At 42.0% G+C, this 24,250-nt stretch overlaps 1 protein-coding gene across 12 annotated transcripts in view; it reads left to right on the top strand.

Annotated features, from left to right (window-relative positions):
• The window catches only part of FOXP1 (forkhead box P1), a 597,515-nt gene that overhangs the window by 550,634 nt on the left and 22,631 nt on the right, over nt 1-24,250 (top strand). For 10 of the 12 annotated variants that reach the window (XM_047851112.1, XM_047851110.1, XM_047851105.1 and 7 more), the window contains 4 exons: nt 950-1,037; nt 13,875-13,958; nt 23,678-23,879; nt 23,984-24,063. In XM_047851112.1, coding sequence (XP_047707068.1) covers nt 950-1,037; nt 13,875-13,958; nt 23,678-23,879; nt 23,984-24,063 — 454 coding nt within the window. The remainder of the gene's footprint in view (nt 1-949; nt 1,038-13,874; nt 13,959-23,677; nt 23,880-23,983; nt 24,064-24,250) is intronic. The other 2 variants (XM_047851111.1, XM_047851106.1) reach the window with 1 other exon arrangement.

Here is a 24,250-nt window from a genome sequence, read left to right as displayed (position 1 = left end):
TTGTTAAAGTATCTGATAATTTTATCTTCAGTCCAAATTTTGTTTTGGCCTCAATGTCATGAAAATATTCCTGATAGAATTTGAGGCAAATCTCTCTTTACGTAATTAAGTCTTTTTTGTCACTAATAGGAAAGAACTGAGTTATACAGATACAGGAATTTTTATTTTTAAGATTTTAGGCTTTGATTCGACCCTCTGATTCCCAGAGCCCCTGCGTATGGTAAAACTCATTGAGATTTCAGTTCGTTAGCCCTTTCCCTGTTGGAAAATCTAATAAATAGTCAAAGGACCGCAAGACAGGCCTACTGAGCATGTGGCCTGACTCATCTGTATAAACTGGGTCTCCAGACCATTAACAGTGAAGAACCCAGGCCGAGTTTTCCTTTTAAATAATTGTCTGCGTTTTATTCCCTCTCACTGGTACGTAATTTGCATGTGTAGGTTCATGTTTCAGGTTTCATATGTTTAAAGTTGCTTTCCCACCCTTTGCCGTTCTGACATTCGTGTTGATGCATTTCAATATAAGGGTGTGTCAGCACTTAGATCAAATCAGTGTTCTTGTGAACAAACGCCCCTATCCAGACCCATACAAATTAGGCTTCTGAACTAGGTTGGCAGTCCCTTTCGTAGACGTCTGCCCATTGAGGTGGTCTTAAATGCCACCTGGCTTTAATTGCTTGAATTGCCTTTTATTTACGTGTAAATGGTTATCTGGAGATTCCCTGCAGAACTTCTTCCTGGGAGACTTTTATTTTGGTGCTAATGGTGTACTAAATTACGTGGGATGCCAGTGTTCAGTGATGGGGATGGCAAAGGGCAGGCCATTCACAAAACGACTGTCCCCTGTGAACTAGACCCACTGCCTAGTTTTTGCTTAAACATCCTGGTAACTTATATTTTCCTTTTTGTTTCTCCATTTCACTTAATGATTTTCTATGTATTGTTGCAGACATCTCAACAGTGAGCATGCGCTGGACGATAGAAGTACAGCTCAATGTAGAGTACAAATGCAGGTTGTACAGCAATTAGAGCTACAGGTAAAACCAAATTTATTTTTAATATTACCTCAGTATTCCTCAAATTCCAAATTTCTGTAGTGTTCTGAAATGAGTTCCTGTGTACTCATTATTGAATGGAAGGTCCAAAACCTGTTGTTGTCCTTTCTTTTCTTTTCTTTTCTTTTTCACTCTTCGGGAACGTTCACCTTCAGTTCCTTCTTTGGAACTGCCGCTCAGACGTTTCAAAGTCCTGTGCATCTCTGTGTACGCCGCGAACTCCCCACTACCTCTGTTAGCTTTCCATTTCTCTCTCGCTTCCCCTCCCTTTTGTCTTCTCCTGCAAGTGGGAAACGCTCTAACTTAAAAACTTCAGTTGCCTGTTGTTAATGTAAGCCCCCTGACTTGCCATGATCCCTAACCTGGAGCTAGGCAGCCGAGCCAGGGAGAGAGACTGAGAGACAATGGATGGGGATGGAAGGCACATGGGAGCATCAGCAAGACTGGGCCAGTACGCACACATGCACGCACGTGAGCGTGCTGTCTGAGGTTAAGGTAGAAGCTGCATGTGGATTTATTCCTCCTGTCAGTGCACACAATTTAAATATTTTAAATATGCACACACATGCATACAGGCACGTATTGAGATATATATATATATATGTATAAGTATATATATATAATGTATGTATAATGTTATACATTATATATATATATATCTCATATATATAATATATACATATCACACACACACACACATATATATAATCTTATTTTTGGCAGTTTGTTGGGCCATGTTGAATGTATTTTGTGACTATAGAAAATAAACGTCTGCAGATTTTCCTGGGGATCACAGTTGTGAGGGATGGGGGCCATTTTTAAATGTGGGTTCCACTTTTGATGTCACTTGTTGACGGACCACCATATTTTAACAATAATTCCCTTCTTGGTATAATTAATAGAAAATTAGTTTCTAAAAGTAAAAATTGGGTCAGAAATGGAGATTATTAAAATGTACAATTGCAAAAGCCTGACCCTGCAAACCCCATTTATGCAACCGAGTTCCAAAATGCTTTTGAGTGCTTGATGACCCACTGTGGCTTCTTCCTCTGGCTGGCTTAGTGTAGGCAAGAGGCTAGCCGACTAGGGGAAATTAAAACAATGTTGTACATTATATTGTTACCAGCCATCGAAAAGCCTATTTTGTATGCAAGACAGCAATGCCGAGATATATGGAGAGCCCTAGGCTAAGTACAGAAGATAATTACATTTGGAATTTTACTGAGTTAAGTCATTTACAGCTTCAAATAGTTGCAGAGAAAAATCAGCCAAAACACACTTAAACTTTTTGTTGTGACTTTTCAGGATAGAGAGGATTTTTTTAAATTAGTTATCATCTTATATGACAAATTACATTTTTTAAGTAAGATTGTCTCAAAAGTTATTTTCTTTAGCTAGTTAATATTTTTCCATTCACACTACAAGATAAGAACTTACTAGAACAGTGGGATATTCATACAGGCTAAGGGCACGTCATAAAATCCCCAAATTTTTACATAACTCTTTGGAAACATCTTTAAATTTAGCACGCTTATTCAGAAGCAAAACAATAGTGTTATTTATCTCCCCACCAAAGTTCACTTCTTATTGATGTGTGATAAGCCCTTTAAAAATTGGTTTCAACAGAACAAACCATATGGCTATTACTACCTAAATCTTTACATAGTGGTGGTTACGAAGTGATACAAGTTCCTGCATTTATTCAGTGGATAAACTTAAATTCTTAATGTTCAGCTAGAAAATAAAGTGTTCGACCGAGTGTCATGGTTTGCCCCAGTAACTGTTCCAGAGTCCAGATTTGACTGTGGGGCCATTGTTCATTACTCCGAAACTGATGATCTACTTTATTCATTATTTGTCACTCTCCCCAAGAGCTGGCAAGAGAAGGAAAGGAGTTAGACGATCAGTAAGTCAAGTGGTTATCTCCTGGCAGCTTTCTTGTTGTTTTTTGGTGGGTGTGGCCTGGCGGTGTTATAGACCTTTTAAGAGGATTCTTTGATTATTTGTGGATTTCATTTGTTTTCATAGATTTCCCTTCATCCTTCAGCCCTAAATCCAATCAAAGGCAGGGTTTTCAACTTGTGATAGAAACCAAAGAAGATCATGTGGCCAGAAGTTACTATGTGGTAGTTACCTGTGATAGTCCTTGTAATATTTTTGCTTCGGAGTTTGCTCTAATGGAGGAAGAGACGGGGTCATTCTGAAGGGTTTGGTTTCTTCACAGGTTGAGGGATTCGTTAGAGTGATAGCCTGGTGCTTGTCAAGAGCCAGAGTTGGCAAACCACAGATCATGAGCCAAATCCCCAGAGCTAACAGAGGTTTTTACATTTTGAATAGCTGGGAGGGAGGGATCCAAAGAAGAATAAATTATGTGAAATTCAGATTTCAGTGTCCATACATAAGATTGTACTGGAACACTTGTTTGTTGACGAGTTATCTCTGGGTGCTTTTGCACCACAGCAGAACATTTGTATAGATGCAACAGAGTCCTGTGGCCTGCAGAGCTGAAAATATTTACTGTCCGGCTGATTCGCACAGAAGTATACCAAACAATCCCCGCTCAGGAGGATTAAAAAAAAAAAAAAAAAAACAAAACAATTTGCATCATATTATTTGCAACTTGTTCCCTTAGGGTCTCGGCTACCTAAAGGCCGGCTAACCCCTTGTTACATGTTCCTTCTTTGCCTTAGTGTATAAAACCATTCTAGTCACCACACTGGTCCAGTTTGCCCAGCAGCAGCTTCATATAACAAGTACTTGTCAGTCTTGGGGATCATGGTAAGCAGGCTGATGGATATTCATTCATTTATCCGCTCATCTACCAATTCATTTGGCAAACATCATCCAGAGCCTGGATGGCAGAAACGTTGGCAGAACATGGCAGAACATGGCAGAAACACGGCAGAAACGTTGCTGAAGCCAGTAAAGGGTACAACACTGAACAAAGTAAGGCTACCCTCCTGGTTTTTACATTTTAGAGGAAAAACAGACTGTAAATAAGTAATTTGCCAGTGGCAATGTCCACTCCTTGGGTAGAGCTAGCTGATGTCGATGGATTCTTGAAAATACCGGAAACATGCTCAGAAGAGAGTTTCGGTGCTAGAGAGGGGATGAACCGGAATAGATTAGTTACTCTTCAAGCAGATGAAATACACAAGACAATGTTAACAGGTTTAGCAGTTAAAGACCCCTCGCCCTGAGATAAAGCTGGAATGCGGGACAGTTGGGGACAAGGAGACAATTATACTCAGTAGCTACACTCATTGTGGGCTTCCTATTACTCTCGTGTCCAGCATGTCTGTGTTTGTGCTGTCACGTTTGCCGTTTCATGTGCCCATGTCTGGAATGTACTTTTTAATTGACGTAATGAACAGTTGCGTGTCCACTGGGACTGAGGTGTTGGGGAAACCAGGTCCCTGCAGCAGCAAGAATATGTTGAAGAGGTGTCCTTTTGCTTGAACGGCCTTTCCCTCTTATTTCCTGTTGGCATCGTCCCCCTATTCTGTCAACAGCACGCTACCGAATCACCCCATCTAGAGGGGGTGCCCTGTACATGACCAACTCCTTGACTACTTGCATTTGCCTTAAAGAAGGAATTTTCCAGACCAGGAAATACCTGAACCTCCAAGTATCCAAGTCTGTTACAGAATTATCATTTATTAGCTTGAATTTGAAAAACATTTGTACCACTTAGCACCTCAGGAAAGAGTAACAGAGGTTTGAACAATTACCCACAGGTGTTCCCTATACTGTAGGAGGAGCAGTTCTACAGCCCCTACTCCCCAGACCTGCAAGGACTTTGCACAGCAGTACTTAGAATTACTGTGATGTTTACATCTGGAAGAGGAGTCACACGTGTACCTCCATTAGAAAAACAAGCCCAATAAGCTCACGTTGGTTCTTACATCATAGATCAGTGGAGGTTCATCATGTCTACCCTAGAGCATCGCTGTGCAAGGATCCCACAGGAGAGTTCTGGAGGGCACCATCAGCCAGCACCAGACACGGCCAAAGCTAATGAAAGCCACTTGAGTGCTGTCCATTTTTAGCCCCCTGGAGCTAAACCCCAGAAACCGTAACTCTGACCCAAAACCAAAGGCCCAGTTTGTGAGCTGAAATCAACCCCTCCTAAAGAATTAGATGAAAAAAAAAATTTTTTTTTATAACTATCGTTAGTCTCAGGGGATCGTGGCTACAGACGTTTCCTTTCTTGGTGCTGTCTGTACAACACTCTACTTGAATCACCTGAAAAGCCTTTACAATTCCAATGTTGAGAGTTAAGGCACCCAGGCAGAAATCAAGGTGACGGGCAATGAAGTCTGACTTAGACCCATCCCATCAGCATTGTGTGTGAGACACATTTGTATTGCTTTTATTTTTGTGGGAAGTTACCAAAACATGTATAATACGTGTTTTCCTGGCGGTGGGCCCGTTATGTGGAGCTTGACAACCGAGAATGTCTAGTTAATTCAGTTCGCATGTTACACTCTGTTACTGGTCTCAGAGGGGAAAGGGGTCAAAAAGACATCTTAGTGGGCGTTGTAGGCCTTTCTGAATATTTCTCACCACATTTCATTATTACAAAGTCAGTTGAAATTTTTGAATTTTAGCAGTGGGCTAGATGGTGATTAACCCCGTGTATACCTCGGAGCCCAACATTGTAGAGAATTGGTAACCACACATAGGCACCTAACATCAATCATGCGGGTGAAGGACATGGCTTTTTGAGGCGAGGGCGTGTCTTTTAAGATTTTATCTGTTAGATGATTTCTTTTGACACACTCTTCTTGATGCTCTGCAGACAAGGGGATAGGTTAGAACTGCAGATGGAAGATGTTCCCATAATCGATATGCGTGGTCTTACATAGGTCATGAATGTGCACACAGAACACGGGAGCATAGACACAGGGTCTGGAAGTAATGTTGAGGTGAGGAATTGCCCACCCATATGCCACGGGCAGGACTGTAAAGAGGGACCTGAGGCTTCCTTGATAGTTGAGCACCAGCCATTGACCAGACAGGTTTAGGGATGTAAATATTCATCTGGCTACCTGGGCTCACTCAGGCAGGAGATGCATAGGAATCGTCTCAACCATTAAGCTGTGAATGAGATGGCACAGAAGGTTATCTTAGTGGCTAGATAGGAATTCCATCTTGGGAAAGGGAAAAAGCATCTGATTTAACGGACAAGAAAAAGTCTTCTGACGGATTTCCCTTTCTTAGAAAGCTGAGGCGTTCATGGTGTGGATCTGTTTTTCTGGCCACACATATTAGTTGTGATGATCGTGTGACCTTTGCTCATTTGTCAGCACATCCTCTCTGGTGTACGAAGGTGGGTTTTGAATGAAAGAGAAAAGGAGCCTTGGAAATGCAGTGTTTGCTCCTGTCTGCAGCTCAGCCTGTGTCAGGGGACGGGTCTCAAGACAGGCTTCCTCCAATCCTTCAGCCTGTAGACCCTTTAAAGTGAATGTCAAAAGCCCCCATGGGGAAAAGGAGCCATCCAAACCAGTGGGGATGATCAGCCTGGTCCTGGCAGCAGGTGGTGGTGGAGGGGTGGGACCTTTCTTCCTTAATAATTTGATTCCATTTCATCACCAGTTATCAACTACCTATTGTATTCTGCGCACGGGATGCAGAGGAGCAAGACAGCCTCTTCCTTCCTGTGAAGTGCAGCCGAGCAGGCCAGGAAGAGTAGCATGTCTCTGACTCCACGCCGGGCAGAGTTTATAAGAGGAAGCACAGGAGCATTGTGGAGGGCACGCGGGAAGGGACAGCGGCAAGTACATCGCAGGCCAAGAGAGCCGTTTAAGGATTCGCTTTGATTGTAGCGTCAGGGAGGAGAGTGGAAGAATCTGTGTTCGTTCTTAAATTCATCTCTCTGTTCCTCCAGAAGTAGAGTGACCAGCCATCACGGTTTGCTTGCCTGGGACTTAGGATTTCCAGTTTCACAACTGGGAACGTTCCTGGCAAAATGGAATGATTGCTTCTTTGAATCCATTGGATTTGGAAGTGATCTGTACCATGCCTCGTGTTCTGCTTTTAATTTACAAAGAACCTGAGAAACCCTTTGAAAGGGCATTTCTTGAGTTCCCACTATATGCCAAGGCACTGTCCTAGGGACTTCATACCCCTAATTTCATTAAATCCTCACAACCCCCCTGTGAGTGGATACTACCCCATTTCCTCAATGCTAAAAGTTGGGTTTTGGTTTTTTTTAAAGGAAAATTAGAACATTTGGAAATCACTACACATCGTACATCTAATGAGCATGAGTCCTGTCCCATTACTTCTGCCATTTCTTGTCCTTTGAAAAGGTATTACCCAATCAGTAATTACCTTAACAATTATTGGCTCTTCGGGGTCAAAGAAATATTTCCCTGTGCTCTCGCCTCTTACCGATGAAGAAACTGGAGTTTAGAAGATCTCATTAATTTGTTCAAAGCCAATGGCAAATAATGGGCAACGCCCGGGATTCTAGCCCAGCCTGTGTAGCCTGTGCCTCCTTTTATGGCACTGCTGCCTTGCACTTTTCGTGCAGGGTCATCGTGGCCCATTGAGGTTCTGTGCCTACACCCAGGCGTTGCAGATCACTGGTTTTAAAACTTGGCTTTGTGAGACCATGCCTTTTCTCCGCCTCTTGAAGCTCCCTCCTCAGCAATCCATGGCATTTGGGCAAGGCTGAAACTCAGTGACACAGGGATCACTTGGAAGTTTTGTAAATCATCTACCCCAGCAACTGTAAGCTCCAAGAAAACGTCAGCAGGGAGAAAAGTGTGCGAGTTTCAATAGCAGAGGGAGACATTAAGCCTAACACAAATCAGTTACCGCAGAGACTTTGCATGTGATTACTGTACCATTAGCGGTGCTGTTTGTAAGCACACTAGCTTCCTGGACTTTTGCAAATATATTATCTGTAATGTGTCCCCCCTTTGGACCTTTCTAACACCATTCAAGGCAATACTCCGAAGAGTTCTTCACAGCAGTGGCCTCACAGAGCCTCATGACTCTCCCTAAGTAAGCTCAGAGCCTGTGGGGAAGAAGTCCTAATGGCATCAGAGCAGCATATTGTCCCTGCTTTGTGACTGGAGCCAAGAAAAAGAAGAGAGAGTCTCTGGGTTTCTCACTTCCACGTCCCCCTTTGAAAACCAAGACACTTATTTTTCATAATTTAAAATCCTGCTTAACTCTGGGAGCATTAGAATTCCTAGACTATGACTTGAGTATTAGTGTGCGTCTGCTTTAAATGTCAAGAGAGTCTTTAATAATAACACGTAAGGAATGTTAAGATGGTGACAGAGTACAATAAAAGTAGGGAAATTCTTCCATTGGGGTGAAATGAACCATAGGTTGCCTACCACCTGAGAGCTGCAGTTGTTAAAGAAATCATTTACAAGTTCTCACTGGTGCTGAGTTTTGAAGGCATGTGAATGACCGCAGTTTGATAAAGTGGGTCGAAAATAACTATTTGGTAAATACTCAGGCAGAAGAATTTGATTTCTTCTCCTTTCACATCGCTGTTTCGTTTGTTTTTGTTTGTTTTTGTTTTTGTTTTTGTTTTTGTTTTCTCGTTTGTCTTCTTTTGATCATACGTACTTTCAAGACCCGTGAGACTGGATGCACGCTGTCCCGCTCAGTTCTGTTTGGATCGTCATTGTGTATAAAACTAACCTGCTGCTGTTAAGGCATACCCAGACCGTGGAAGAGAGCCCTTTCTCCCAGACCTCCTGCATCAAACTCACACGTGTGGGGTCCTTATGAAAACTTACTCCCACATCCCCTTGCTTGGTGTGTTTGGCTTAGCAAGTTTACCTGAGACCCCGGTCAATTAAATTGGGGATCATCATTGTATGGGAATAATCTCGACTTCCCTGCTCATCAGTTAGTTGAGTGCCTGCTGAAACTCCTTGCCTCACCCTCCCTTGGGGGTTCTGCAGTGGTTGTTCAGCCAAGGGGGTGGGAAGAGTGGCAGAGATCTGTGTTTTCATTTGGCATCCCAGGTGCTTTTGACAGTCTTACCAGAGTGGGAAGGTCCGACGAGGCATCATATGACTGGGACTCTAGTCTTATTTCTGCCCCTTCCCAGCTCCATGATCTTGGGTAGGTTCGCCCTTTGAGCCTAAGTTTCCCCAACTGTAAAATGCAGGAGTAGGACGAGAGGACTTGAAATAGCCACAACAGTCTTTGCTTCTTTGAAATCCAGTGAGGGACTTGGTCCCTTCTTCTCATCCGTCCTTTGGTAGTTCCGGCATTTTTACACATCCAGAATCCTTCATTTATTTCAGATTTTGTTTCTCACGAGTGAGGACCACCAAATTGGGCTTAAAATGATTAGTCCTCCAGACAACATAAAAAGTGGTTATGTTAAATGAACCTAAAATCGTGTTCCCTTTTCTCTGCTAAAAGAATGAGTTTAATCTCCTTATTTTTATCTTTGAAGATGTTGAATGGCGCTCCTAGCCTTCGGCGGTTATCAGTGTGTCTGGAGCAGTACACGCGTTCCAGTCTTTCACAGCCAGGACTGTCTAAAACCTAATTTGGGGCCATGGCTAATAGAAGAGGGGATGACCTGTATCAGCCAAGGGGAGAAAAAGCATTTGCTTAGGATGAGGGAAAGATACAGTGAGAACCAAGGAAATCAATCCAGAAGCAATGGGCTTCATCTTTCCTACACTTTCGTTCCATTCTTCAAAACCTCAAAATTCTCCCCGCATTGAGGCCAGCTTCAGACTCTGGAGAACTCGAGTTACGCTGGCCCAAGGTTCCAAGCGTGGGCTCAACCAGTGGAAGTCTAAATAGGCTAGAATTGACGTAACTTTCCTTCAAAGAAAAGTTAGGTATTTTCGAATATTCGTGAAGCACTAGGCTCTATGCTAAGCTTGTTATGTGCAAGCCCTTATCTAATCCTCAAAACAACCCTTCAGAGTTCAGAGATTACTATTCCATATTTAGAAGAAGAAACTAAATACTTTAAAAAAGGTTACATAATGTGCTCAGAGTCACAGAGCCAGAATTTGAATCCAGCCTAGTCTGATTATAGTACCCACATCCTTCATCCATTTTCACCATGCTGTCTCTCTACAAAGTTGGGGGGCAACCTGCGAATAAGCATTGCACAAGCAGGTCCCCTCAATGTGTAGCGCATTGACATTCCTCTTAAGCCAGATACCCCTCCTGTGTCCACCAGGAAAACTCTTAGAGAGTAATTCTCTTCTGATAGTACAACATCAAAAAATTGTTTTAATTTGCCAGCCAAATTTTTAGTTGACCTTTGGAGTAAATTTCTCATCCTCCTTCTCTTTGCTTTTCATGGGATTCAGTTTATGAGGGAATGCTGGAATATATACTTGGCAATATTAAATGTTTGTATTGTCATATTATAATAATGAAAGGATGCCGTGAAAATTGATGGGGATGCTGAGCTCATGGAATGATGGCATAAAAAGTAATAAAGAATCTGAAGGCTTTTTGAAGGGCCGGTGTATTAAAAATGCAAGACAGCCCCTGTAGAGAGAGGATGTGGTTTCAATAGGTGTGAATGATTAGCTTTTTTGCCTTAAAGAATGAAAAGTGAATTTGGCAGGGTTTTTTTTTTCTTTAATTGTTAAAAAGGATTTGTGTTAGCGTTAGAGCTGCAACTGATACAGTAAAAAGCCAAAACCCATCCAAGAATGTATTATATGCTAGTTTGTACTAATAATCAGATAAAAACAGAAACTTGGGTTTTTGCCCTTTTTTCTGTAACCTCGTAACCACCTTTATAATAAAGCAGAGCTAGGATGATAGACTTGAGTTTAAGGCAAAATAAGGAACCTGGGTAATGGACAATGGACAATGAATTCTAAGTGATACTCTCATGGAAAAGTGAGAAAATGTCTCCCATGGCAGTGATCTCCAGGGGTTATGGATGTGGCTGTGTGTATAAACTCTAGGTATGTGTTTGTGACATGGTGTTACTACGTTTGAGCAGTAGAAGGTCAGCACGGTAGACATTTGGATGGAATACAGACGTGTGGATTCCTTTTGATGCTGGGAATTTGGATTTCCTTCTACTTGGTCTTGGTAATTGCTACATCGACAATGCTTACCTCCAAATTAAGTCACAGTTAATATTCATCAGACTCTTAAGTAAATATCACCTCTCACCCTTTCATTCTTAATGTTCAGTATGGCAGACTACTTGTTTTTAAAACGAATTTTATATATATATATATATATATATATATATATATATATATATATGCCTTCATTCCTTCTTGCCCCATGGTAACTTTTGAGACAAAACATTTTTTAAAAATCTAAGAATATTTTGGTTCTAACATCTAAAAACTTAGAACACATTTAAAAAAACCACACAAATAACTGTAGAAAAATGCCATTGCTAACATTTAATTGTCCTAACTGAGCCACTTTGGAAAACTAAATTCCTTTAGCATTATGTGTTCAGAGCATCTTTGAGTTTGGCTGTTCAATAACTTACTAAAGAACAGAGGGTGAATAACATAAAGTGGCTCCTAATATGGTATCATTTTCATTTCCTGTTTGTGGAAAGATAAATGCTAACACTGTAAGGCTTTTTCCTTCTTCTTAATTTATTCCTCCCTGCACCACAAGGGAATAAAAAGGAAAAAAAAATCAAATGTGATATGGCTTGAGACTGAGTCATCCAGTTAAGATACGCCGAAAGCTTTTTCTCTTGCTTTTGTACCTTTTCCCTTCCCTCTCTCTGCCTTTGCCCAGATGCTGAAACACCCCTTTCTCTCAGAAAACACCTTTATTTACAAAATGTCTTATTTGACTTGAATTTTGGAATAATTCAGCTTACCACAAATTGGGGTTTCCTTTTTTTCTTTTTCAAGAGTTTATCTTTAAATAATCTCTGTACCCACCATGGGGCTCAAACTTACAACTCCAAGATCAAGAGTCACATGCTCTACCAAGTGATCCAGCCAGGAACTCCCCAAAATTGGTATTTCAAAGATTTGTTAATTATGTGACATAGAAGAAATGAGTCCCTCCCTAGTTCAAAGGCATTATTTTGGATAAGCGGTCTATAAAAGTGCTGTTCTAAGTAAGACTCTCTCTACACCCTTCTCTCGTGCTTGTTTTCTCACCCCCCCCCACCCCCCGCCCACTGTCTCTCTCTCTGTCACTCACTTATTCGTTACGTCTACATTTCCCCAAAATTCCACAGCCCTTCTCTTAGCTATACCTTTATCTTTTGGAACTGTACTTCCCACTTACTTTACAGAGGTAATTATTATCATGTCTGGTATTTTTGCCCAGAGCATCTTTGCCGTAGACCTCTTTGCTGCAGAGATTTTTACCACAGAACTAATTGTCCTAAAGCAATTTTGCCATAAGAGATTAAAAAAAAAAAAAAAAAAATAGTAACTGGCTGACAGTTTGGTTTGACACTTTGGTTTCATTTCTCCACTGACAAAGTATTTCCATTTTTACATTTATATAATGTACAAATGTAAATCTTAACCCTCATGCTGGGGTGTACCATGGCACAGAGTTTTCAGCCCCCGTTTCCCATAGAACTTTGGAACATCTGTCACTGGACATGTGACAGTAGGCCGAGCACAGAGAACAGCGTAGAAGGCTTTCACAACATAGCACGGAGCTCAGTTACAAACATATATTCTAGTATTTGGAAACCCTTGCCTCTTCTAATGAAGGAAGAAATTTTAACGAGGGTGAATCAAAGCAACAAAAAAACGTGATACTGCGAAGAAAAGAGTTGGAAGCTAGGTGAAATGCCGAGGTAGAATCCACAAAAGAAAATCCGTTATTTGTGCTGTTGTTGCCACCATCTCCACTGTATCTTCTGAATGCGTCCCAAATATTTTTTATAGTTCACAGGAGAATCCCTTTCATTTTGTTAACTCATTTGATGTGTGTTCCCTTATGCCCTTCTTCACCATCCCTCTCTTATTTGCCACGATTTTATCCTTTATGGTAAAATTGTCTTCTGGACGATCAGGTGTGCGGCCAGGATGCTGGTGGCAAAACTGTCTAGAAGCAATTATTTTATGTCCCCTTTGCCCAGGTGTCTTAAATTATCAAAACTATCACCATGTTAAAATGGTTGGAGGCACGTATAAAGAAAGTAGCATCCAGTGAATAGTATTTGAGTGCCTCCAATGTACATTTGATGAAAAACTTGGGTGCTGTCAGAAGGTAATGCTCTGTACAATGAGAAGACTTAAATTTTTGCTCAGATGGGACTAACACATAGTAGGTGCTCACATACTGAGGAAATGAATGATGAAGCTTGTTCTCCATGCCCTTGACCATAAGAACTTGTCATCTCCTGTAGCCCTGGGCTTGCCCGGCTAACACTGCTTCGCAGCACTGTGCTAATCCATGCCTGCCTGTTAAGAAAGGTGAAGTTAATTTTGCATAAACGTCCCCATGTGTCTGGGAGCTTTTCCACAACCACAAAAGATGAATTTATGAGTTTTAGCTACCTAGCTCATTTTCCTTTGGCTTCCTCATGAATAAGATTGGTTAATAGGCATGATTCACGTTTTTGTCTTTTAGCTGTCTGTGTTACATGGGACTCCTTGGTGCCAGCAGGTCTAGAACTTCCCAGTTAAAAGCTAATGCATCTTGTGTTGAGAAATCTCACACTGACACCTCCAGTTACTTCGAGTTTGGCAATGGTTGTGTAGATTTCAAAACGATTAAGCAATGAGAAAGATTTTGTCATGTGCAATGGTGCTATAGTTTAATTTGGAATATGTATCATTTTGGATGTTAAAATAGTAATGCATCTGTATTCAAAGAAATAACAGAGCACTTTCTTCCTACTAGCTTGCAAAAGACAAAGAGCGCCTGCAAGCCATGATGACCCATCTGCACGTGAAGTCAACAGAACCCAAAGCCGCCCCTCAGCCCGTAAGTACCGAGCTACACCAGGGGAAACTTCACACTGTTTCTTTGCTGCTTCCTCACCCCTAAGCATAGGAGGCAGGAAAACCTACTCTGGCAGCTGTTAGTATTGAAGGACATAAGTCAGTGGAGTGTTTCCGGTTACCTTCTATAAAGGGGGTGGTGTGCAGGGCATTTCACAACGTAGAGGATGATTCACATACGGTCTTTGGCCACGAGGCCCAACAACTTGCTCTTCGGGACAGATGATTGATGCTGTACCAGGGTACGAAAATATGATAGGTCGCCGGGAGGGGGAAAGGTCTTTCTAAATGGTGTGAACCCAGAAAGAAGACAGCCAGACCATGGAGTCAGAAGAAAAGGGCATTTCAGCCTGCATTAGCCAAGAGACTGCGGGTATGAGAAAGGGAGTGAGGGCCAGTGCAGTCTAACGGTCACAGAGGAAAGACATAAGAAATAGGAAGCACACTGTTGGAATAGCTGGAAGCTAAAATTGTGGAGGGCATCTAATGGTTATTAGAGAGTTAGAAGTTCCAACATGGTATGTTGAAATTACGTTTAACTTGTAGGAATCTCCTACTTCTTGCCTTGCTTCCTTTTCCTTAACCTTGAAGAGTGCCATCCGAGCACAGACAGTTAATATCTAAGCAGAAGGATGGTTTCTAAACCCCAAATCCTGTCTTGGGCCTCATTCCTTGCTATAAATTGATCTCTTTAACAGTTGTATTTCTCATATACTTACATTTCTAAAAATCTCCTTAGTAGCTTCTACTGATTATTCAAAATGGAGAGTGCTTTGCTTCTTGATTTTTAAGATTTGTAAAATTTAAAGGTACACTGCCTTTATTTGATTTTGCTTGGAGTCACTGTGTGAAAATTAATTGAGCGTTGACAATCTATAGTTAGTACCAGCAATTTTAATCAATATGCAATGATGCAGCGTAATGGCAAAGTATTGGTTTATCTGTTTTGACTGATTTTTTTCTATAAATAAAGCAAACATACACCCATATATGTATGATTTATGATGATAGAAATAAAACGGAGTCAGACTATTAACCCAGCAAATATGGTAGCCTGCCAAGATGCAGTTGGCAGACAAAATTAATGTCTGAAACAGAACACATTACTGAGATATAGGACATAAAATCATTAAACACTTTGTGCATCCATTTTTACTAGGAGAGAGCCCTTAGTTTCCGTGTTTTGCACTAAATGGCCATAGGACTGAATGTGTAGGCTACCAAAAAGAAAGGGAAACAAAAAAACCTAGGCCATTGGGTATAATGGGATGAGTAGTCAGTTGTGCCATTTGTGTTGACTTCATCAGCCCCTTCTTGTAATCATAGGAGCCCAGTTTAGGAAGTTGGTAAGACCCGGAAATGACTTCATGGGGTTTTCCGGTGGGCACAGCCAACTGCTAAGGGAAACGATAGCCTTTGGAACTCTCATGAAGTCTTCAGGTGGCTTCTGTTTGGAATGGCTTTTTCCCCAGGATGAGGGGTATGGGTCTTTGAGCCTAGTAATAGGGGAGAGAATGGGATTATCTCCTACTTCCTCCATGGATTCAAAGCAATGATAGAATACTGTTTGGCCTCCGGACTCTGGGAGGGACTCATTTTGTATCATGGGGCTCTTTGGGAGGAGGAGGGATGAAAATGGAGAAGGATTTGTGAAACCCCATGGGGCGCTCCGTGAGTGCTGGGGCAGGGTGTTGGCAGAGAGGGCCATCCATCCAGGTAAGCCTGCATAGGCCCCAAAAGGACCCTTGGGAATCTCCATGAAGACCAGTGTGAAGCAGCCAGTAAACAGGGAAAAGCAGTCGTGGGGGAAATGCACTGGGGAGGAAGGTTTGTCTTGATTAGTATTAAAAAAATAAAAAAATGTTTTACATTCTAGAAAATTGTAACTTTAAAGGGGACCTCCTACTAAATTTATTTTTAACTGTTCTATTGAAAATTCTCTACCACTAGTCAACATTATCTCTTAGTAGTTCAGCACAGTATTTCTTTATTAAAAGAAATAGGCACGAATATTTTTGACTGAAAAATTAATAGCTTTTGAATTCATACGCAGCAGGTTTTCTTTTGCAAAGAAGTCCAATATCGCTGCACAGCACTTCTATAACCATTTATTTAGTGTCCAAGTCAAACCTTTGACAGCTAGAGCAGCGCTACAAGCCAATATAAAGAACTCCAAGATGTAAACCAACAATAGGCCGTCTGTGTGAGGTTTGCCATTGTCAAATACATAGATTGTTTGGATTAGTTTATGTAAATGTACTGTTGTATTACCCTTTGAAAAAAAAAAAGATCACATTTGTGTATGAAAAGTGGTTCCCTTCACAGGCAGCATTATAAATTCCTTATCCTTTAACTTACATGCAAGAAGTAAAAATTGGTGCCTGACAAGCAGATATTGCGTGACACTCTGTTGCTGGAGTGAACCTGCCTTCTTTTCATTTATTGGAAAATAGAAAATTTTATTACAGATACCATCTTATAAATCAGGAATTATTAAAATACGTATAGGTGAGGCATTGGGAAATTAATTATAAAAGGTAGACGTGTAGTGTTCTGCATAGATTTCTCACTTCCTTGCCAAAAAGGGGCGGGGGAGGCACAGGCGTTTCGCAAACCCTTGGTTCTTTCAACTTGAGGGATACGGAGCTATCTGATGATCGATTCTCAGGTACAAAATATTCCTTTTCCCTGCAATTAATTTATTCCACCTTAAATAATAGAATGCACCGTGTATCCTTCTAGAATCTTTGATTTGAAATAAGCAGTCGTCAGGATTCAGATCTAACCATAGATGGGGACTTTCATGTTACAGCCTTGCCAGTAAGTTGATGAAGTTTTTTTTTTTTTCTTTTTTCCGTTTCTGTTTAAAAGGAACTGCATGTTTATTTTAAAATTCTTAGTCACTAAGTGATAGAATGCTTTGCTGTAAACGTTGCTTTTCACTGAATGCCATTTGGGTGGTACATGTCATTTGTTGTATCCAGTCATCCAACCGGTCGCTATTGCACTGCATCAGAGAAACTGCCACAACCTTCTTGGATTGTTCTTACCTCCGCTCAGACACGTTCCCCGGACCCTGTTGCGGAACCCGTCTTCCCCTGTGGGTAGTGGAGGATATGCTCACCTCTGGACAGTCTCGAGTGTTTAGACCTGGCTCTAAGCTCATCCCACACTGGGACGTGCATAGGTGAGCTGGAGGAGGAGTGCCCGGCGTTCCTTTTCCTCGGACACCTTCAGTGGCACCTCTTCCTGCTTTGCCATAAAATCCTTTAGACCAGAAAAGAGCTCTCCTTTAGTAATTTATACCCAGGGCTCCCACGGCCTGTTACGTTTGGAAAGGGAATTCCTGCACTTAAAGCCCAGCTATTTTATCAACAAGTATTTATGAAGTAAGCTGCTAAAAGCATAGAGCCCCCTCCCTGCCACCGAGGTGTTTGGAGTCTTGTGGAACAAGCTAACAACCACACACACCCACAGCATGAATTGTGCCCCGTGTCGTTAGAACGGCTCACCTACATCGGGGATTGAGACAGTCTTCAAAAGGAAGCAACGGAAAGGAGTCCGATCAGCGATTCTTTCCTTGGGTTCGGGGTAGGGGCGTGTGTGTCTGTGAGGAAGGCGACTGGGAGAGGAAGGCATGTCACGGGATCAGTGTGGAGGAAGCAAAGGGCCAGCCAACATCAGATAAAATAGGCTTTCCATTTTTTAATTTATTTTATTTGTCAGCTTTTGATTTTATTAAGGCTGGGCCCGGCGTGGAAAAGGATATGTAAAAGTTTCCCAGAGCGGCCGTATATTCTAGCAGTTGGGTAGGCACGGCGGGAAAAGCCTTTCTTGACATGAGTCTTAAAAGATTCTTCTCCTTTCCGTGTGAAGAGAAGCAAAAAACCCAACAGTAGTAAACTACCCTGATGAGACTGATGGCTATTCTTTTGTTCCAGACTGGGTAACATTCTCAAAGTAAACACCAGAGTGGATTGCTTGGGGGTTCATGTCTCCACGCTTGCTCCATGGAGAATTTGCTGAGCTGTTTATTTCCTTGGAGGGAAGCGTAACTCAGAGGACAAAACAATAACAACAAAAGAAGCATATCTGTGTTAGGACTTTATTAAGTTGTTAAGGATTTTTTTTTTTTTAAGACTTCCCTCTCATAATGTCAGGAGAATCCTGTAAATCGTATTTTATAATACTGAGGACACAAGAGGGACACATTACTTCAGGGTATTCCTGCACACCAGAAAACAACTCCTGATGCTGGAAAAACCACATTCCTTCAGATTTGGTGGGCAAGTAATTATAGCGTAGGTAGTAGATCCTTCTTTATGAAAATGTTATAAAACACTTACAGGAACTTGGATATTTGAAGCAAAATGCAGTATTACATTTTCCTTTTTATGCATTCTCTTTTCCTCCAACCATAGCAATTAGGACTGTTATGAAATAGTTTTTAGCTGCTATAAAAACAAAGTGTTCCCCCCCCCCCCCCCCCCCCCCGCCACACACACACACACACACATCTGAAAAAGGGGTCTTTTAAGTCCTGAAGAAATGGCTGATCCTTTGGGCTGCTTGCAGCCTTGCTTTAGGGCTAGAGAAACAATATTAGGCAAACATAAAAGATTCTCTAGCACAACACACACAAGCTATTTTTATATACTGTGTTTCATGAAGCCCTCCCTGCCCGTCCCCACCTCTGTACCATCACTTTCTCATTCACTGCCCTCTGCTAGTGCCTGGCCCAGTGCAGTAGCTGGGACACCAAACCAAAGCTTCCCATGCCGTCTCCTAGCCGCCCCACGGACGCCCCTTAGGCCTCAGGAAGGCGGGCCCGAACGCCAGCCTTTCGCGTCTAGAAACACTGTGCAGTTTAAAGCAGGCCTCCAGCCTGCTCAGGACCGTAAAACAAGAGCAGAAAAACGAGTTCTGTGAGCCTCAAAGTCTCTACTAAGCAGCTAGGTCCCCTGGTGTTTGGGTTTCAGGTCTGCCTTTTGTTCTCCGAATCTGTTTTCATGTGAGGCAAGAGCACAAACAAAAATAAAAATGAGTTCTTATGGGAATACTTACAACAAGTCTGTTTCTGTCCGGGGTTTACATCAGTGGTTTGTTTATTTTTTAAAAATGTGAGTGACTCATCATCTTTAAAAGAAGAGAGGAGGTTACTGTTTAAAAACTCGAGATTAATCTTTGAGAAAAGGGCTCAGTAGAGTAGCAGGCAGCTGACAGAGTCCCAGTAGTCGGGATGGGTAAGCTTCCCAGGATAGTCCTTGTGGAAGTGAGCTGGGGGGAAAGCTGGTGGTCGAGAGCCCACGTGCATTTAAAACAGAAAACCCTCCAGCTAGTTCAAGTGACGTAAGAATTTAACTTCTGGCCAGACCCTCAAAGCGATTATCTTTGCCGAAGTCATCACATGACGGAAACTTGCCATGTAGAAAATATGAGAGTTACTAACTTTTCTAAACATAGCAACTTCTTTTGAAATAGAAAATGGACACAATAAGAAAAATAGGAAAAGAAACCCTCCCTGCCTCCCAGTTGGATCCCTTCCTGCTCCATGCCCTAGAAAAAATAAATAAATAAAAAATAATCTTTTAAAACCTTAACTACGATCAGAAACACGAAGCCCATATGCTTTCATTTCTAATTGATGATTATATTAAGATTTAATAGTTTACAATTAAGATGAATATTTCAAGATTACAGCAAAACCCACACCATTCCCGATTTGCTCTTCTAAGATGGTAATTTTTCTTTTTCTTTCTGTGTGTGTGTGTGTGTGTGTGTGTGTCCACTGTTTTCAGAGACCTTAATTAAAAGAGCAGGTTTGGTTTGAACACAGAGCCTGTTTTGAATCCTTCCCACCCCCCCCATCTTGTCTCTCCCTCGTGACCTTCCTCCCCGAAGATGGTTTCTCCTCAAGACAAGCATGTGATCATCAAACAGAAGTTTAAAAGTTAACAAACTTCTATAGCAGTTGACAAGGTTGACATTTCATTAACTTGTTGGTTCAGCCTTCAAATGATTTCACGAGGCGAAGCACCCCCTGTTTGGAGTTTACAGCTTTTTGTTCTTCCTTCCCTCACAGACTACAGTCATGTTTAATTTGGAATCTGGGCTCCTTTGGCAAATTAGCAATTAGAACAATTTTGTGGGAATATGTATATGTGTCATTAGTTTTCCTGCAAATTAATAGCAAGGGCAGAGGTCGGGCAGAAATTTTCCACTTGACTGCCGTTCCTCTATTGAGACTTGGCACTTGGTTGTGGAATGGCCACAGCTGCTCTCAGCCACCCTCTTCCTGGAGGAACTGTCTTTTAATTAGTTTACCTCACAGCCATCATTACAAATATTACTGCCTCCCCTCCTTGAAGTAAAATTACTGTTTCTACAAAATATTCCAGTGACATCTTGCACCACCTCACATTGGTGGTGGGGTCACTCGAATACAGCATTTAATCATTAGATCACCTCCGTCCGCGTCTCCTAATTAGAACCCTTACAATACATTTTTATCTGGTAATTAGCTGAGATTGGCTGCTTCCTCTGTGGCTTATTAGAGACAGCCCAGCAGTGGGTGTGAATCACGGTGTCATTTGTCAAGCCTGGTAAGCCCCCTCTCTGCTCTCTTCTGGCTTGTGTTTATTTCCATTTGCTACCTGTGCTCAACAGCCTCCAGAAAACGCTACTGCCTATGTCTTTGTGGGTTGTGCTCACCCTGGAGGGATTTTATTTTGCACTGTTGCTTTTTGGGTACAAGCAGGCCAGGTGTTAAGACCTGTGGTAAAAGCCACAGATGTCCGATTCTTTTCACATTTTATGACACAGTACCATGTGACTTGTCTGATCTACATGAGTGAGCACCAGAGGATGGATTCGTACTTGCTGAATGTTTACGTGAGTTTTGAGTTTTTGGAGTGGAGTGGACTTGGTGCCCTTCCTCACCAAACGGGACAGGAGCAGGCACAGTTCTCGAGGCCGTGGGGTTTCTCATTTTCATTGCGTGTTTAAGAAAGTGACGGTGTTGAGGGGTACCGTTCTTAAATGGAAAAGGAAAGCCAAGAAGTACAATTACTCTCAGAATCGCTTTACGGTTGTTACGCACACTTTCCCTTGAATAGCGTCTGTATTTGATGGTAAGCTCTTCAGGGGCAGCAGTTAAATGTTCTATCCCTGTTTTTGTCATTTCTCTTCCAGATGCCTTCTGTTGGCTCAGTGATATTTATTGAATGTCATTTATAGGCGGGGATTAAAGCTATTCACTGAATCTTTTCCAAAAATAAGCATACAGAAAAATGAAACAGGCTAGTGTTTATTTTTCCCATTAACTGGGCCTGGCATCACAAGCGTGTGTCTGACTTTCGGTTCAGGTTCAGGATAGAGGCAAGTTATTTCATCGATCAACAGCCTCAGTTTGCTCACCTGCAAAATATTGACTAATAACATCTCACTTACTGGTGATGGTATGAGACCTCAGTGAAATCACGCAGCGGCAGGTAATTTACAACAGTGGTTTCTACAAATGGTATCCATGACTTTCCAGGGTGTTCGGCTATTCTTACATCCAGCAGCATCTGAATTTTAAAAGCTGTATATTTATGAGCAGTCGCCTTTGAGGCACTAATTTCCTTGACCCGTTGCTTGGGCTGATGCTTATACACACTGTTGCTGTACTTGGTCAGTGATTAAGGCCCAAGGCAAAGAGGAGGTCAGCCCCAACCTTCCCCCTTGGCTTCTCAACTCCACTCCATCCCATGGCTGCTCCTCCGAACTGTAAGCACTTAGTCTGCAAAGGCGTGTCACCAAGTCAGGTTTCCAGCACTCATAAAAAAGCAGCTCCCAGCATTGGCCCAGCTTGCCGGGGGGCGGGGGGGGGGGGGCGGTTAAGGGCAGTGTCCTCTCCATAGCTTGCTTTCCTCAGGCATGGGGGTTGGGAGAAGGGTCTGGCGTTAGCAGAGTCAGCGTTTCAAGAGGGGAGTTACAAAGCCAAGCACAAGTACAGGCTTGCAACCCAGTATTCTTTTCACAGTACCATGTGTACATTTTTCAATTAATATTTACCTAACGACATTTGATCCTTCTTTTCTTCACATCACTCGTCTTTATTTCGTTGTGCTTTTTTATGGAACCACCCTAAACATACGGGAGGCGTTCTCATGGCTTTTTTTCATTACCAGAGGATGGTAGGTTGAGTCTTCTCAACAAATTTGAACTTTTCATAGGCTCTTTATGAATCCGGAGGAATCTCATGTTTAATACCTTGTACAAATAATGCCTTGTCCATCTGCAATGGTGAAATACTTATGTTGTTAAATGATTCGAAATGGCGGTTTGAGAAAACATTACCAAATAAGCCTACTTTGCGTGGGTTTCTTGGATTGGAGGCTGGCTAGAAGTATCTGAGATAGCAATTATGTGTAAATGGTAATATGTTGAAAATAACCAAGTTCTTTATCATAGCCAGACTTACATTTCTGGGAGAACAAATTGTGGGCAAGTGGGACAAGCCCTTTTCTTCAGTGTTATTAAGAGAAGCACTTCAAGGTGAAGTCTAAATGGAAGGAAGGAGTAAGTACTCCTTCATTTTCCTGTATACTCCTTCAAATAAATAAACCCCTTTTCCTGACCTGATGCTATAGATTCGATCATATTCCTGAACATTTGAAATCTGAAGAAAAGTTTTTAGTTTCCGATCTTTTTGTATGTCATTTTTTTTTAATTAACAGATTCCAGTCGTACATTTATTAGAATTTAGTGAAGATTACCCATAAAGCTTTCAAAGATTAGTCTCTGCCAACTGATGTAACTAAATGCTGGTTTACTGGATCAGTGCCATTCTTTTTAATGAGTCATAATAGGCCAGACATCTTTGTGATGGCTCCCTCCCTGAAGTTACATTATGAAGTAGCCTATCACTGGACCAGCCAGTGTGGTAGCCACTGGCTGCGTGTGGCTATCTAAATAAAAGTTTAGGGGCACCTTGGGTGGCTCTGTCTATTCCACGTCTGACTCTTGGTTTTTTTGGCTTAGATCACCATCTCACGGTTTGTGAGCTCGAGCCCCACATTGGGCTCTGTGCTGACAGCGCAGAGCCCTCTTGGGATTCTCTGTCTCCCTCTCTCTCTGCCCCTCCCCTGCTCACTCTCCCCGTCTCTCTCAAAATAAATAAATATTTTAAGTTTAGTTTTAATAAAAATGAAGCAAAAACAGTTCCACACTGGCAGCAGCCCTTTGCAAAAAGTGCTGTTTGGAGAGCTCAGGTCTAGCCCAGCGTATCCCAAGAGGTGGCTTCTGCAACGTTGGGGTTCAGCGGGTGCTACCAGAACTCCATCTCCCTGTGTGCCGTCTGCCAAGCACAGCATGCTACTCAGGAGGGTTCAAAAGCACAAGTACTACAAAGACGGTTCTTGATGACTGAAGAAATGTTTTGACCCCGAACTTGCCAGACTCACTGGGCTAGATAACCCCTTTCTGCAAACACTCATCTATAACTGTCTTTGGAGAACACCTGTGTTTCCACGGGTCCATATCCTTTGGACCTGGCCAGAGGTGTTTTCAACTACTCAGTGGACTCGCCTCCTATTCCAGTTGATTAGAGAAGGAAAAGTAGCCAGGCATTTCCTGTGTTACTCCTGCTGGATTTCAGATGCCTTCTTGCTCACCGTTTTTTTTGCAAAGGTCTTCTAAGGATTATTCTTGTCCTCACAGCTGAATCTGGTATCAAGCGTCACACTCTCCAAGTCTGCATCAGAGGCTTCTCCACAGAGCTTACCTCATACTCCAACGACCCCAACCGCCCCCATCACTCCTGTCACCCAAGGCCCCTCCGTCATCACCACCACCAGCATGCATACGGTGGGACCCATCCGCAGGCGGTACTCAGACAAATACAACGTGCCCATTTCTTCAGGTAGATACTCCATCTGTGCCTCCTGTAGAATTGTAACATGCAGTTCTTGTAGACCAGCCTCTCTTTAAAAAGTGATAATTAATAGGACAATGATTCTTATTTAGCAGATATCGCGCAGAACCAAGAGTTTTATAAGAACGCAGAAGTTAGACCACCATTTACATACGCATCTTTAATTAGGCAGGTAAGTAAATAACACAGTATGTGAAATTCTAGCAAAAGGTACACATGTGCATGGATATATTATATTGATGAAGTAGATTTAAAACCGTTTAGTATGCAGGCATGCTAAAACCTTTTCTATAAGGTTTTTTAAAACTGCAATATATAACATAATTGCTTTTGATTAAGTATTACAATACGATGTGATT

The sequence above is a fragment of the Prionailurus viverrinus genome, chromosome A2 (genome assembly GCF_022837055.1).
Source record: "Prionailurus viverrinus isolate Anna chromosome A2, UM_Priviv_1.0, whole genome shotgun sequence".
Classification (NCBI taxonomy): Eukaryota; Metazoa; Chordata; class Mammalia; order Carnivora; family Felidae; genus Prionailurus; species Prionailurus viverrinus.
Note: the sequence above shows the minus strand (reverse complement) of the source record. Positions and strands in the feature narration are given on the sequence as shown.